Below are 16,497 nucleotides of genomic sequence, written 5' to 3'. Positions count from 1 at the left end.
AAAGTTGTTACTATCGCAGCGCGCTCGAGTTTTGAGTCCTATTTTATGTTTATTACACTTTATATGTGATTCTTTGTGCTAACTTTTTTATCAAGATTGATCACATGAGGTTATACTCTCGTAACTTACTCAGTGAATAAATACCCTGCCAGAAGCCTCATTAAGAGAGAAAGTCACGAGATAGTTATTGAATTATTGTTGTTTGTCACTCGATATTGTTATTAATATTAAAAAAAATTGAAATATTGTGTTCATTGTATTTTATTTTTCGAATTAGGTATTTTCTTTGTCTTTTTTATGACTCCATAATTCATTGATTATTAATACTGATATTTATGTCTTATTTTTTATTATCATTACTATCAAGTCCTGTCTAGGCACTTGTGTAATAACTGATTTTTAGTAAGCGCGAAAGCTTATTCCAAGTGTTGTTAATGTTGAATACATTGTTTGGTTGTTGTTTTTGTTGTTGAACCATGGTTGTATCTGCATCTTCATTTTAGACCATCACATTGGCGCTCGAACAAGGACCTTTTTCATAAAGGTTGAATTGTGACTTTGAATTTTTTATTTGTTTCTCAATTAATTCGTCATAATTTAAGTTTAGTTAAACATAAGTTAACTAGTGTTTGAAAATAACTGTTAGTATGGAAGTTTGTCAGTCTGATATAGCAAGTTACAAGCAGTCTTGATAAGGTATCATAATGTCTGCTTCTATTATCTCGCTAGGTTCTATTACTTTAGTGTCTTGCATAAATCCAGCTCTCAGCTTTTGAACAAATTTAGTGGTTTGATGGCATGACAACACAATTTTAACGTCCTTTCTCGTTACAAGCGGTTATTTTTTTTAGTTCATTTTAGTGGATGGGACAGCGTAGAAGGACCAATGTGTTCACTGGTGTACTGGAATTTTATGTTTATAAGTGAACTGTTAAATTTGCCAAAGAATTGGATATATTTTATATTCAGAAAAAATAAAATAAAGAAATCTTGTTTACAAAAAATGAGTGCGAGTTAAGAATTTTGCCCATCTAATAGAGTAATGCTTAACAAATTTTATTGTATATTTAATATACCGTGAGGAATAAACATTCTAACATAATTTATTTTGAATACCTGCCTTAAGAAGTGGAATACTTTCAATTTTGAAATTGAAAATGTTTGTTTATTAAAAATTTTGAAATTGAATGTTTAATTATGTTTATATTATATGGTACGAAGGTGGCACTATCGAAAATGGCGCTTCCAAAGGAAAAGAAACACCAAGAAGTTTGTACGTTAGGTTTTACGATAGAACTTTTAGAATTTGTTGGTGTAGCAAATGTAGTAATTATATGTAAACAGAAATATCCTATTATTCGAAGACTTCAAGTTTCGGTTAAGGAGGATGGTGTTATTGTAGAGGGACTTGACGAAAGTCAAAAATCCCTGTGTATAGTGTGTTTCGAGTTGGACTGGAATAAAGAGGGCATTTATGTATTTTGCCCACCCTCGTGCTCGGGTCTTTCAGGTCAGTTCTACCAAATATTGTTCGAAGAGGAAGTGTTATCTAGAGATCCATCCTCTCAAGAAAGTTGTACATCTGAAATTACATTTCGTGTTCATGTAAGAAGAAAATTATTGAATTCTGAAAGTGATACTGATAGTGCTCAAAGAGTTAATTCAAATGTAACAGAATGTTTAAATCAGAAAAAATATACTGACGATGATTTTACTGTGAGTAGGTCTACTGTTTCCCATACATTAGATGAACGTTCTATACCAGTGTATAATAATAACACTGACCTAAGTTTCACTTATCATGAAACTAATGAATTAATAATTAACATGAAAAAACATTTAAATTTTAGCTTAAATGATTTTAAGCAGAACGAAATATTAACTAATATTTTGTATAGTTTATGTTGTAGACTGTGTGGCCATCAGTTAGTCAAAGATATTATTTTTGAAAAAGTTTCTGAGTTACCGTCTGAAAGCTGGGAGGAAATGGCAAATGATTGGTGGTGTCATAAACACAGTGGATGTGGAGGAGAAATTGATTCATTGACAGAAAATGCACTGAATGGTGATGTAGTAAATTTTGTACAAAATGAGAATTATCTATATTTTGACCAGCTTAGTTATTTCATTACTTGTACTTTGATGGAGAAAAATGATAAAATCAATTCTACTGGCAGTGTGTATCACTGTAAACGCTGTCTTCAGGTAATTGGGGAACTATCACCAAGCCCTCCTTTTAAGAAAAATGGTGACAGAATGAGAGAAATGTCAAAACTCTTCAAGTCATGTGTATATTTTGAATTAACTGGTTGTTGTATGAACAATGAAAGTCATTTACCAGGAAGTGGAAGAAATCATGCAATTAAATCAGTTGTCACCATCATTAAGAGGTTAATGTCAACTCTTACCTGTAAAATTTGCCTTGAAACAAAGGTATGTATCTAATTTGGGGAAGTTTGGAAAAAATATATGTAAAAATGCTTTTAAGATATTTTTGTTGTGTGTGTATGCTATTGTTAAGAAACAAGCGGGGAAATTTTTAAGAGCAGGAGAACCCATCCAGGAGATTCCTTCACTCATCAAAGCAACCACACTATTTTATATCTAAAACAAATGTAGCCTTTTGTATTATCTAAACATCTCATAAAAATAAAAAATATAATGAAAACAATAGCATATATCATTTTATCAAGCACACCATTCTAGATATATATAATGTTAATAGGGAAGTAATTCTGAAAAGAACCAGTGTTGAATTGGGCTTTCGAAGCTTATGTGTGTCATTCCTAACATTCATATTCTCATTGTCAAATTTATCATTCCCCCACTCGTGCTGATTTCTTAACATGTATTTGTCAAAACGTCTGATAATTTTCAGCACTTTAATTTTTTTAATCCAAGTATTGTTTTTACAATTGATCTTTTAACTCTTTCCATCATGTCTTTATTCTTCAGGCATAATATTTTAAAACCAAAATTATTCATAATGAAGACTTAGCAAAATCTTATGCAAATACAAATTTTTAGAAATTAATTTTCTTACTCATAAATTCAAAATATCAGTTGGTATATTTGCAAACTGTTAGCTCATCTCCCACAGCCAAAAGCTGTAAGGCGTTTATAGATAATATAATGTGCAGAAAACAAAGGAATTATTTGGTCCTTTAAGGCTATTCCTATACATTCATCCTTGAGAAAAAATAAAGCCACCCATAATGTTTTAGTAAATAATCAAGTCTCCTTTTAAGCTCTTGTAAAGTGCTGGCCTCCTCTACTGCTAAACACAGTTCATTCCATAAGCTAACCAACCTTATTAGAAAATAAAACTGTCTTAATTGGATCCTATCCTGTCTTTTTCAAATCTTAAAGTTGCATTCTGTCATCCTGTTGTCTTAAGAAATATAGCACAAAGAAATCAGAGGTCATTATCCTATTGATTCCCTGGATACTCTTGTAAACTTTTATTGATTATATTCTACCCTTTCTTTCTCAAGAGAAATCTTCTATAAGATAATCCTTTTCTCCCTAGAATTATGCTAATAGCTCTACTATTAACTTTTTTCAATAAGTGAGTAGAAGATTAAGAGATTAAAAGTAGATTAGAAACATTTTTTTCCCAAGTTTATAGGGGCTCAAAGGTCAGATGTGTGAGACTCTTTCATTTTTCTTAGGTAAATAACCAGTAAGCAGGTGTCTTAAGGATTGGAGTTTTGCCAGTGTTACTCTTATTTTTATAGGGGTGATAAGAATTGCCATGTAAATTATAGGCCAGTTGGTCTTACTTCTGTAGTGGAAAAAATTTTAGAAAATCTAAAAGAAGCTTTACCAAATTATTTAGTGAAATATGGTATCATAAAAAAAAAAAAAGCCAACATGGGTTCACCACAGGTAATTCTTGATTAACTAATCTGTTATCATATGTTGAGGATGTAGCTTGTTTTATGGAGGATCAGAAGGATGTAGACTTGATGTACTTAGATTTTCAAAAAGCTTTTGATTAGGTGCCATGCAACAGATCAGCTAAGAAAATCGTGTCAGTAGAAGATGGGGAAAGACTAGTCAAAATATTGTAAAGTGGTTGGATGGGAGAAAGCAAAACTGCCAAAAGGTTGTTACCTTTGTTACTAGTGAAGTATGTCAGGGATCAGCATTGGCCCCTTGCTTATTTTTTTTCAACTTACATTGATGATTAATAAAGTAGCAATGATGACATTAAACTCATGGTTATTTCTATCTAAATTACAAATTAATATAGCTTGGAACCTAGTCAGTAGCATGACTGAAGAGAAGGATCTTGGCACAATGTTGAATAAATCACTCCAGCCATCTTAGCACTGCTCTTTTGCTAATAGTAAAGCTAACACAATTTATGGGTTTATTCATAAACTTGCTGATTACAAGTTAGAAGTAATTATCTCTGTACAAATCATCAGTTAGGCCTCAATTGGAATACTATACAGTTTATGTATCTTTATCTAAGAAAGGATATTGACTTATTAGGGTTCAGAGGAGGATTACTAGGGTGATTTTGAGGGTAGAAAGGTTATCTTAAAGGGATGGATTAAGACCTCTTAGCTTATAGAGGGTAAGAGGTGATGTTATTTAAGATTAAAAGTTTTAAGAGCTGATTAAACGGATAAAGGCCCGTTATTTATTCATGCCCTGTATTGAAGAGAGAAGATGATAAGTGGATGCAAGTTTAAAATTTGGAAAAGACAAGCTTGGCTACAGTTAATACTATGGATGGTAACTTATTTTATAATCAGTTTCTAAAAAGGTGACTGATTATAGAATAAGTAATCTATAGTACTAGAGGCTAGCACTTTATAAGACTAGACTTTCAAAGAGGAACCAATGATTTCTTGAAGAAAAACAGGCGAGTGAAAATTTTTACTTTGAAGGGCTAAATAATTCTCTGTTTCTCATATATTAAGTGAGGGTTATGAAGAACTTATTTTGAAAGACTGTAAATTTGAAGTATTTTGAAATTGGTTTTATTTCCAAGCTCTACGTGCAGCCCATGGGCAGAATAGGTGTTACCTCAGTAGGATGATATAAGAACAAAGGCAGCTCGAACAAAATTAACTTAAAAATTTTTTTAAAAATATGATATGTAAAACTTCACATATTAAGAATAATAGATAAACTTAGAATATTACTATATTAATATCAGAAGGTAGAAAAACACATGTTATGTTTATATAACTTGCATACAAATTATGTAGAATAAATATTTGTTTTTAGAAGAGCTTGATATATTTCTTGAGAATAAAGACTCTCATCTTGATAGGAATTATTGTAAAACTGTGGTGAAATTTAGCAAATACAAAAGAGCTGGTGAACCTTAAATCTTGTTTTCCAGATGTTTTGATACTGGATAAATTATTTTTTGTATTTTTGAAAGGTCCAGGAAATTATAGGCCTGTTAGTTTGACTTCTGCTTTTAGCAAGATGTTGGAATATGCTGTCAGAAGTAATTCATAAATTCTTTATATATTAAGGGACATCAAGGGACTTTTTCATCTGTCAAGGATGTTCTGACTCTCAACTTTCATCAACAAATGGAAAAATGATTATTAAATTCAGCCCTTATACATTGAATGTTCATCAGTTCGTTTTTTAAATGTCTGTAAAGTGGAGCCTCTACCACTTTAAATGATGGTTTGTTCCACCTGGAAGTATTTGATTGCACAGGATTTCTGCGGGTGTCTTTGTTAAAACCTTTGTTGTTCATTATTTATTCTAACAATTTAGAAAGCTTCTTGGGCATAATATTTATAGATTTACTTAAGTTATGAAAATACTAAAAAAAAATCCCGATTTGACCAAGAATCTTCTAACTGAAAAAATCTTCATGGTCCTAGTGAAAGGGCTATAATGGGGAAGATAAGTTCTGATATTGAAAAGTGTAAAGTTATGCATTTAGGGTTTGGAAAGAACTTACTTTTGTGTGAAAAGGCCTTTGGTGTGGTAGGAATAAAAAAAGATTTTGGTATGATGTTGAAATTGTTGATAAATCTTTTAAGTTCTGTTCTGTATGTGTAGCTGTGATAAAAATAGCTAAGAGTTTTTCAAATGAGGGCTCAATTAATGCTATTTTATTAGCCCAGAACAAGTAAGAAATGTGGAATTCAACAATTTAAAATCCAATGTGCACCACTAAGAGCTATTATCTCCTTAAAATGAATTGCTTCTGTGCTGTTGTGTTGCACATTCCAAAGCCACATCCAGTCTAAATGCTCAAATATTTGCTTTTTAACTGTTTTGTTATAACATTTCTTATGCCATATAGCAACCTTTCATAGCTGATGATGTGTGAATTGATGTGCACTAACCAATACAGACCTCAACCACCCAATGTTCTTGTGGACACTATGGCATATCTATTCTAGGGTATAGACCATACATCACGTCCTCAGGAAGCTGTAGTTGTTGGCACATTCAATGTACAACCAGTCAACTTTTGTTATGTCGTACAATACATCATTATTAGAAAGAGTAAGAGTTTGGCTCAATCAGTTTAGTTACGATTAACAAAGTTTACAAACATTTACTTGATAATCTTTATATTATCAGTTCTGCCAGATCATCAGATGGAGGATGATACAGTGAAGTACATGTATTCATAACACCACTAGTTTTCATAACTCAGAAAACAACTAGCTTTTGGAATTAGTTCCATGGGTCATATTAATTTATTCACATGCTCTAAATAGTGCTATCCATTGTACATCCAAGATATCAGTGATGAATTGTGCTTAGTTATTGACAAACAGTTGAGCATCAGCCTATTTGATGAAATAATTGATAATAACCAGCACATGTTGATTATTTCATTCAGTCTATTGGAGAGGACAAGTTTTATTCAGGGTTATTCTCTGCAACAGAGAACCAACAACTCTGTGCTGGAGTTTTTCCCTGTTTTGGCCAGATTTCTTTTTCTGGTGACACAGTATGGTATTGCATCATTGCTATATTTCAACCTGATTGTTGGCAGAAAACTGCATTCTCACATTAAGATAGGTGCATATTTGTAACGGCATACTGATTGTTTCCTGCCTCGGAGTTCCAGGGACCACTAGCTGCAACACAGGTTGAGAATCATGTCTTTTTGGTATATATCATTGGTACAGCATAGTTTTTTATTCTTGTAGCTTTTCATACAAAAACTTTGTGCATCTGTGCTAGCAGTGCTGCTAAGCAAGGACCACACACACTAGGTTTTAGTCCTTCTGTTACTTTTCTTAGAATTCATGAAGTGCTACTTGTGGCATTCAATTGCTGGTATAATCTGTTATTATATAATTCAATGTTACTGTGGAAGAAATGGCTTTAACTCGCATGTGATGTTCAGGATCAGTTTATTGAAAGAATGGACAGGTTCTCACGATTTGTTGAGGTAATTCTGTGTTACTGGTTGAGGTTATTGACTAATTTGGAAAAGATACTCTTTACAGCAATTTTTACCAAGAGAAAGTACACATCACATTATATGGGAATAGCCCATAACAATAGGTAGTAGAGCAAGAGGAACTTATCCATATTCTTTGACTATTGTTTTACTGTCAAATCTGCAAAACCATTGAAAAATTCACTAAAGAAGGCAAAAAATACTAAATATGCACTTGCATACCACAGAAGTGGGCTTGCTTGACAGAATTATCGTTTAATTTAATTTGTACTCTATTCTGTGGGATGGGTGGTATAAGTTATAAACTGAATACAAAGCTCTGTTAGGTAAGTGTAAGGACAGAAAATATTAAATTTAAAAGGTATCTTTGTATGGTAGTTGATGGGTAATCTTGTGTGGCCTTACTTGCCTTTTGTTACCCACATTTCTCTTGTAGCTATAACCTTTTGTTATTGATATTTTTTGTATGTGTAAAAACAAGAACTGTTTACTAGTTGATAGAATTTATTTCTTATCGAAGTATCTATTGCTGTAACTATTATTCTAATTTCAGATGATGTCTTCAGAGTCCAGTGATATTTGCCTGCTTTTGTGGGTTATGGATAAAAACTTAAATAGGTTTCATATGAATATAGATATTCCTATTGAAAACTTACACCAAACAGATAAAGCTGCACAGCAGAAAACGAAACGTGAAATACCAATAAAAATGAAGACAGTGATAAAAGTGTTATATGGTGTATCTATTGGAAATTCCTTACAGTCAAAGAAGTGGAGGCAAGATTTTGCAGTAGAAGTAATACAAGTGGACAGTCAAACTCTATGGTGGGTGTTAGATGTTTTGATTGCAAGCTCTGAAGATATTCCAGCATCTCAAAGACAGATAGATGACCTCATGATTGGCTTCTTGGCACTTGACAACATGTAATTAACCACATGTTTACTACTTTCCATTTCTGCTTGTGTATTTTTACAGATGTTCATTATTAGAAGAAAAAAAAAAAGAATAAAACATCTGAAGTGTTTTGATGTTTACCTCTTAAGTTTCCTTTTTTCTTTGGGAGAGGTGTTTGAATAACGGAAAGTCACTGTTACACACAAGTTTTAAAAGTTCATGGCAAAATTTATTTACATGAATAGTAGAAATAATAATTGTGAAAATTGTAACAGTTTTAAATGAGCTTTGTATGATGTTTCTAAAGATCATTCTCACAAAATAATACAGCTTCACCACATTTAGAGAAAAAAAAATTCCTGAAGCAACAGAAATTAATTTTTTTACTATGTGGATAAAACTTCCTTCCTTTCAAGTCTGCATATTTCCCCCTATTCATTCATTGTTTTTAATATGAAAATATTAATTGTCATGTAAGATAATTGTGCTAGCAAAGTACTTGAAATTATGATTAGACATCTGATGTACTGCCTATTGCTGATGTTGTTCAGCAAATATAACAAAACAATTTATTTCCTATAGAGAAAGTCACAGCTATAGTTAAAAAATGAAGGCTTTGTATGGACAGGAACTGGCAGCTTTGTAGCCAAATACTTTAAACGTATAATTTTATTTCTCGGTGTCTTTCTTAATTTGTACATGCAGTACTAAAAGTTTTGAAGTGTTTCAATGTAAAGAATATTTTAGCTGAAATGACTAAATCCAGTCTTCCAGTGTAATTGAATGATGAATAGCACACTTAAAGCTAAGTATAACTATGCACCTGAAAGATAACATGATTTACATCAAAAAGTATGCTTTGTAGACTTTTTTTTTTTATGATGCTGTGCACTCTATGGAGTTTCACTCATTATCTATCATCTACTGGTATATGCAGGAATTGTTAAAGTGTGACAAGGTACTACTAACCCTTCGTTTGTGGCTTGTGTAAATCTGCCTACCATCCGTGTGGAAAGATTCACTCATTTTTGTGAAAGGCCATTCAAAATGTTGCTTGCAAAGTGCTTGCAACATATGATGTCAACCACTGTTGAAGATTAAATGAGAAAAAACTAAAAAATTATAGATTTAGGTTTGCATACATGGCTTATATTATTTTTAAGTGTTAATAACTTAAATTAGAAATTAAACATAAGATGCCATCTAATACAACTTAAAGAGGTGCTAGGGACATGCTATAATTTTAAAGTATTACTTAAATAATTACAATACTTGCTGTAGTTGTAGTTTTCACAGCAAGGTTTTGTTGGGTATTATGCGTCAAAAATATATTTTTATTGGGTCCATTAATACATATATATCTGAGGATTCAAGTTAAAAGAAATTTTGAAATTAACCTAAGGAATTTTGTGTTTCAGAGAAGAAGACATTTACTGCATTAATATATCTTCCATAATTACATGAAAACTTCTGCCGTAAATAATCTAAGTATGTTATAATAGATATATGAAATAGAAAGGAGACGGGTGCATTTATATACAATATGCATGGTGGAGGGGGGGGAGCAAAAACAGTTAGGAACCACTGCACTAAAAGATTGAAATTTTATTTTTTAATAATTTCTTTGCACCAATGTTTTAATCAATTTTCCATCTTCTTAATGTGGTGGTAAAAACGTTTATAATTTAGCATAATGGCAAAGTAACTACATATTTGTTCATATATACATTTATTGATTAGTGTAGATTTGCCAAACTTGCCACGTGTTCCCCCCCACAGTAGTTTCAACAAGTACCTTTCACACAGTATATTCCATTCTTAAAAAAAGTACACATGATTTCTGATATTTTTGTACCCTTTGGTAGAATATTTGACTTCTATTGTTTGATCTATTGTTGAAAAAATATAACTAATGGCTACTTCCATGATTATGAGTTTGTGTGGTTTTCATTAGAAACTGGTTTATGTTAATTGGTAAATGATTAAAACTACTGTTTAAAGGGCTAGTAATGAAAATAAATGTTATGAAGATGCCATTTCACAAACCAAATTAATTTATCTTAAATTGTTATAGCAAACACTAAAAATACATACTTATACCTTAAGCACGTGTTTAGGTTTCTCCGTTGTGACAGTAATCTTCAAAGTGTGTTTCATATAGCTCATTGTACATGTAGCTGGTTATATCAATTTTAATCTTTTGGGGTTCACAGAAGTTTTTTAAAAAATTTAAGACTTTATGGGTTATGGCAGAAAATACATCATTTTAAGAGTGTATGAGGCTGATTAAGAGGGTGTGGGGTCAAAAGACTATATTAGTTTGGGACTCTTTCAACATAAAAACTTTGGAAGTGTATAAATAGATATCTGATACCTCAGTGATTAGCCTGTACATCTTTCTTTATGCTGATGACCTGCATTTGAATATTGATTGAGGAGAAGTGAAGATAGCCCAGTGTGCAGCACCAAGGAGTCTATTTAATAGGACTTCCTGCTTTTCCCTAAAGTGAAAAATCCATCAAATGCATAAATAATAATATTTTAATTAATGCATGTACTTGAATTACAATAATTAGAGTAATCAATAAAAAAATGTCAAAATGTGCTAATACATTATAGTACTAAAATTAATGGTAAAAACTTGTTTGTTTTTTAACACTTTTGTTTAGCAAATTACTATATAATGTTTTGAAAAGCTAGGTTGTCAATTTTTATATTAATTTTCAAATTTTTATAGCTTATGAAGGCATCAGTCCTTTTTATTGGTCATTCAAAACTTTAATAAAATGTTAGAATTATGCTTTATAGTTTTGCTTTTTAATTATGCTGATATTTGTAAACTTATAATTCCTTCTTTTTGAAATAGTAAGTTGTCATAATGCTAAGCGAATAAGCTTCATTCATTTTATAAAATAAAGTTTATTTTATCTGCAGTTAAAACAAGAAGAGATTACAAATGCATTCACAGAAAATCAAACATTAAACTCAGTAAAGAAAATTCTGGTGGAACTTCTATTAGATAAATGATTGGTGATTAGAAAACAATAACGTTTATTGAGACAATATCTACTATATAAATACATTCTTGATAGATTCAAAGCATCGTCCACTATGGACCAGAACATTTTATTTAGATATTTACCCTACTTATATTAAAACTGATTTTCCCAGAGTACTCGGTTATGGACCTCTAACTGGAGGTTTAGAGAATATCAAATTACGGAGCGTGTTTGTGTTTCTCTCTGAACTGTGACTTGAGTTTCTTGTGAAAAAAAAAAAGAGTTGAAATACAATATGGTTTGGAACCACAATCTTCATTACAAGCAAAATTAAAATCACAAACATATTACACAAGACAAAACATAGCTACATGTTTGTGGTGGATGTGTTTAACTGGCAAGAGAGGTTGGAGAAATAATAATAGATTTATCTTGCCAGTTTTACGTGCTCCCTCCTGTAAACTACACTAAATATTCAAAAATAATACCAAACATCCAAAGTTCAGCTACAAAGTTAGTGTTAAACAAAAGAAATATTAATGCTCAAAGAAAAAGCTGAAGGTCATGTTTAGCAAATGTTACATCACTTAAAAGCTTCCAAAGAATTATTATTTTTTGGGAAAACCTGACTTTTAATACAAAAACTGATATCAACAATGCCAAGTGTGCACGACCTGAATCTGCTGTGATCTGGGCACAAGGTCATGGCAATTCCTGGCCATTATCCAATTTGCCAACAGAAAAGACAACTGTCTATCTCAAGATATAATTAACTTTTTTCCTGTAAGAAAACATGGCTAGTTGCTATTTAGCAAATCTGTCTCGTATGCACCAAAGAAATGATAGTCAAGTTATTTATTTGAGTGGCTCTTTGTGTCAAACAAACTTAAAATATAGAAATTTCAAAAACTTTACATATTAACTGAGAGAGCTGAGCTATAGTATGGTACAGTCCTGTATCACACTTTGAAGAACTTTTCCATTAAAGGCTGCCATTTACACTTGTAGTTCAACTGAAAAGGAACATTTTCAAAATGTGAAATTCTCCAACAGATTATCTGTGAACACTGCAGTACTTACAATCTTAAATATATGTACATCTTTCTATTATGTTTTTTTAAAATGTTAATTGCATTCCTATATTTTCATTTACAGAACTCTGAAACAAACCAATTTAATGTTTAGGGGCATTTCCATTTATAATACTTATAGTGTTCATGTGGTTCACAAGCTGTTACAGTAGGTAGATAGCATTCCATGGTTTCATATACATAAAATTATTCAGAAAACGTTTTAATAGGGAACTGTAAAATGTGTGTATGTGTGTGTGTGTGTATATGTATTGATGTGCTATCCACAGAAAAGTTATACTAAAGCAATATAAAAGTACAGTTTTTTTTTATATTTAGAATATACTACACGCATTTGGAATATCCAGTTTTTTACTATTTGTAGCAAGCATAAAAGTTAGAATTTAAATCTAAATTATTTTGTATCGAGATTTCACTTTCTGATTAAAAATACTGGAATTCAATTGAGAGATGAGTTAATTTTTTGCAGTTTTAAGCTGACATATTGATTTATGTGTAAGCTAGAAATTGTTGTTCAAATGTAATAGCACAGGTAGTTTTTATAACATTTTAATTGTTGAGACATATTTATTTATTGTTTATTACAAACAATAAATGTAACATGTTTAAGTCAAAACTTAACATTCTTCCACATAAAATTACTTGTGAATACTTGGTGAATGTTATTTATTTGTTTGTAGATTTTTGGTTTTTCAAGTGACTATTTTACAAGTAGTAATATATTTTCAGAAACTTTTCTAAAAAAGAAAAAAAAAAAGAGTTTCTTAATAATTACTGATATAACTTTTTACTGTGACATGATCATGTGTTAATTTGTTCGTGCTAGTTTTTAATTTGGCCAAGTGCTGCTGCATTTCACTCCATGAATTATTATGAAAAGCATTTTGTCTTTTTTTTTACTTAACTTCTATGCTTAGTTTGATTAGTTTACCATTTTTATTGGACAAACCTTTTATCGTGCTACTGGGTTACATTTCTATGTTTTTTAAGAAATAATATTTTACTTAGTTTTTTCCATTTTTAGGAGTGGGTGAATGCAGTATACTGCCTTCCAATGAAAGGAAGGGAATTTTATATTTCAGTACTGATTATTAATGAGAAATTCCAAGTGAAAGTAAAGAAAAGTGTATGATAATGTATCCATCACATTATATCTGCTACATCCAACAACTATGAAATTCATAATTTTTAAAGTTTTTCCTAAAAATCCTTAAAAGCTTGGGATGTTGACCTATTCATGTTGTATGCAGAAAATTACTTAACTAAGGGGGATGCTTTCTTTTGTAGTAAAATTCCAGAAAACACCATATTTGAGGTTAAGATATCATAATCAACATCTACATTGGCAAACAGATGGTAATTAATCCGGTTTTATAAGGTGAGGAAGGTTTTTGATCTTGGTATAGTAAGTGTATCTTATGAACCTTGTTTATTGCTACAAGCTCTTTATGCCAAAGTATTTTTTTATTGGCATTATACGAGAGTCAGTGAGTATGTTAAACTTAATATTCACCCTAGTTCCCACAAATACACACTTGGAAACATTGCTAAATATGTCAATTTTTCACCTAAACAGGCCTTAATTTTATCCATAAAACATTTTTCTTGAAAGCCTACATGTGGTAAGTTAAACTTTTAAATAACCTGTAAAAAAGACAAATGCCACTGTTGTTTTCATAGCGAATTGTTAGAAAAAGTACAAAATATGCTTTGTTTCACGTTAAGATATTTAGATAAGGGATAAAAAAAATTAGTGCTATGCTATGTATTGTAATCTGAATTATTAGTGCAAATAGTCATCTGTAGTGTCATGGAAGATTTTTAATATGCATTTACGGTTCTTTTGTATTCCATGTTAGAATTACTAAAACTATTAACATTATACAGAACTTTGTATTCAATGTCAATACTACTAATACTATTAACAATATCCTGAACTTTTGTATCATATTTAAGTTGAATAATAATAATAAACTTGAATAATAATAATGTACGCAATAACAAACATTAATCTCTTCTCTGAAAGTGAAATAACTTACCAGTCAAGAGTTCTAGCATATATTAATGTTTGGTCTGTATCTTACGTGTTTTTTTTTCTCATCTTATGAGATATAATACGTGTTGTTTACAAGAATAAGACCTTAGTGCTTATGGTAATTATACTGGAAGGTTGTGAATATGTTTCTTCTTTCGATGTGTGAAACATTCATTGTAAAAGGTATCTGTGGCAGTGCTCTCACCAGGAGCGGATTATGGATCAGACAGGCCTGGGGCTAAGATTTTCTACCAGGCCTATTATGATCGCGACTAAAGACTAAGATAAAAACAAATTAATTCTCATAATGGGCCTTTTTTTTCTTTTTTTTTTCAGCCCTAGCCTGGGTCTACAGTCCCTGTCTTAATCCGCTGTGCCGCCAAATTTCATCCCTATTGAACATATGCGCATGCGTGATACATGGGCCATTAGTCTGCCAAATCTTATCCCTCTAAATTCTGTCTTATACTAAATATTTTAGGTAATATTAGTGCTTTTCTTTCCTTATTATAGAAATTTGGTATTGTTTTGTATACTTTTGTGAGGGCACTTTTGATCGTATATTTATTTTAATTCGTAAATATTATAGCTACTTTCATTCAGTATCAACTGACAAACGTGCAGTACACCATGCTTGTTTTGTTACAAGTTAGTGTTAACTATAACGATAACAGTATATATTCAACATTATATTATCATTTAAACGGTCTTTCTGTTTCAGTAAAAATAGCGCTTTTCTTAAGTTTATTTGAGTATACACTAATTGTGACGAATTGTTATTAAACGTCATACATATTATAGTATAGCATAGGTCTACTGTCCTTCTCTAAGACTATTACTTTTAGTAGTGTCACAAGTACTGTGTAACATACTATTAATTGACTTGTAAATATTACTAAGTAAAATGTGTATTTTAAATGAATAAAAAAAGAGCACTAATAATACATACACCTAATTATTTGTTTCAAGTTCTACAAAATAATATTCTACTTCTAGTATAGTACAATTAATACTAATAAATAAACTGAAGTAATGTTATCTCACAGTCACATGTTTCACAAACTGCACTGTATATGAAAACAAGTGTTCAAAATATGACTTTTTTATTATTTAAGTAATAACATTATACAACGTAAATTACCTCCTTTCATTTAGGCTAGATGCTTAAAAATTGATAAAATAATATATGGTAGTTTATTTGAACTACTGAAGAAAGTACCGCTACCACATATAGTACCTACGAAATATATATTTGATCAAAACCAAAAGTGAAAAGAAAAAAATTCAAAAATGGACACAGTGAACTGACACTGGAAGATACGATGTGATGAAATTTAGACGTGGGATGGTATTTGGCAGAGCTGCGAAATCCTATCCACCGGATGAGATTTGGACATAGGATGATATTTGGCGGCACACCGCCCCTGCCCCTCAGCTAGCGCTAACCTTGTTTATCATTTGCTTCTTATTGCTCTTTACCTGTAACAGTCAAAATCTATCTCTTTGGCTTTTTTCTTTCAAGGAATGCTTAAAAAAGGATATTAGTAAGAATTCCCTGCTTCTTATGCAACAAAATACTCTTGTTAAATTTTAATCAATAAATAATTTAAAAAGATTTGTTCAGAATAGTTATAATATTTGTTAGTGTGTGAAATAGGTCAAAAACATTAATTTTTTTGCACTTAGGGAAGTTATTTATCTTAGAAATTTTGCTTCGGTGTGCTTAGCTTGAAATAGACGTCAATCCGTTTATTAACATTTTATTAAAATATCACAGTAAAGAAACAAATGCTAACACACTGCAAATAAACCTTACGAACCGGAAAGCTTGAACGAGTTTTCTAAAGTAACTGTTTAAAAAATATCACGTAGTTGAAAGAAAATATATTTGATCTACAATGTGAAACTATTTCAGCGTAACCATTTAAAATATCACGTGGTTGAAAGAAGATATATTTACTCTACAATGTGAAACTTTCAGCGTAACTATTTAAAATATCACGTAGTTGAAAGAAAATATATTTGATCTACAATGTGAAACTATTTCAGCGTAACCATTTAAAATA

The 16,497-nt window shown here is 31.0% G+C and overlaps 1 protein-coding gene across 1 annotated transcript; it reads left to right on the top strand.

Moving 5' to 3' along the window:
- The first annotated feature begins 1,234 nt into the window (after positions 1–1,234).
- Positions 1,235–8,447, top strand: LOC106478577 (E3 ubiquitin-protein ligase E3D-like). Its single transcript, XM_013939132.2, has 2 exons — positions 1,235–2,433; positions 7,965–8,447. Exons 1-2 carry the CDS (start codon positions 1,237–1,239, stop codon positions 8,337–8,339), a joined length of 1,572 nt encoding a protein of 523 aa, XP_013794586.2. The 5' UTR covers positions 1,235–1,236; the 3' UTR covers positions 8,340–8,447.
- The last annotated feature ends 8,050 nt before the right edge of the window (positions 8,448–16,497 follow it).

Source organism: Limulus polyphemus, unplaced genomic scaffold (genome assembly GCF_000517525.1).
Source record: "Limulus polyphemus unplaced genomic scaffold, Limulus_polyphemus-2.1.2 Scaffold227, whole genome shotgun sequence".
Classification (NCBI taxonomy): domain Eukaryota; kingdom Metazoa; phylum Arthropoda; class Merostomata; order Xiphosura; family Limulidae; genus Limulus; species Limulus polyphemus.
Note: the sequence above shows the minus strand (reverse complement) of the source record. Positions and strands in the feature narration are given on the sequence as shown.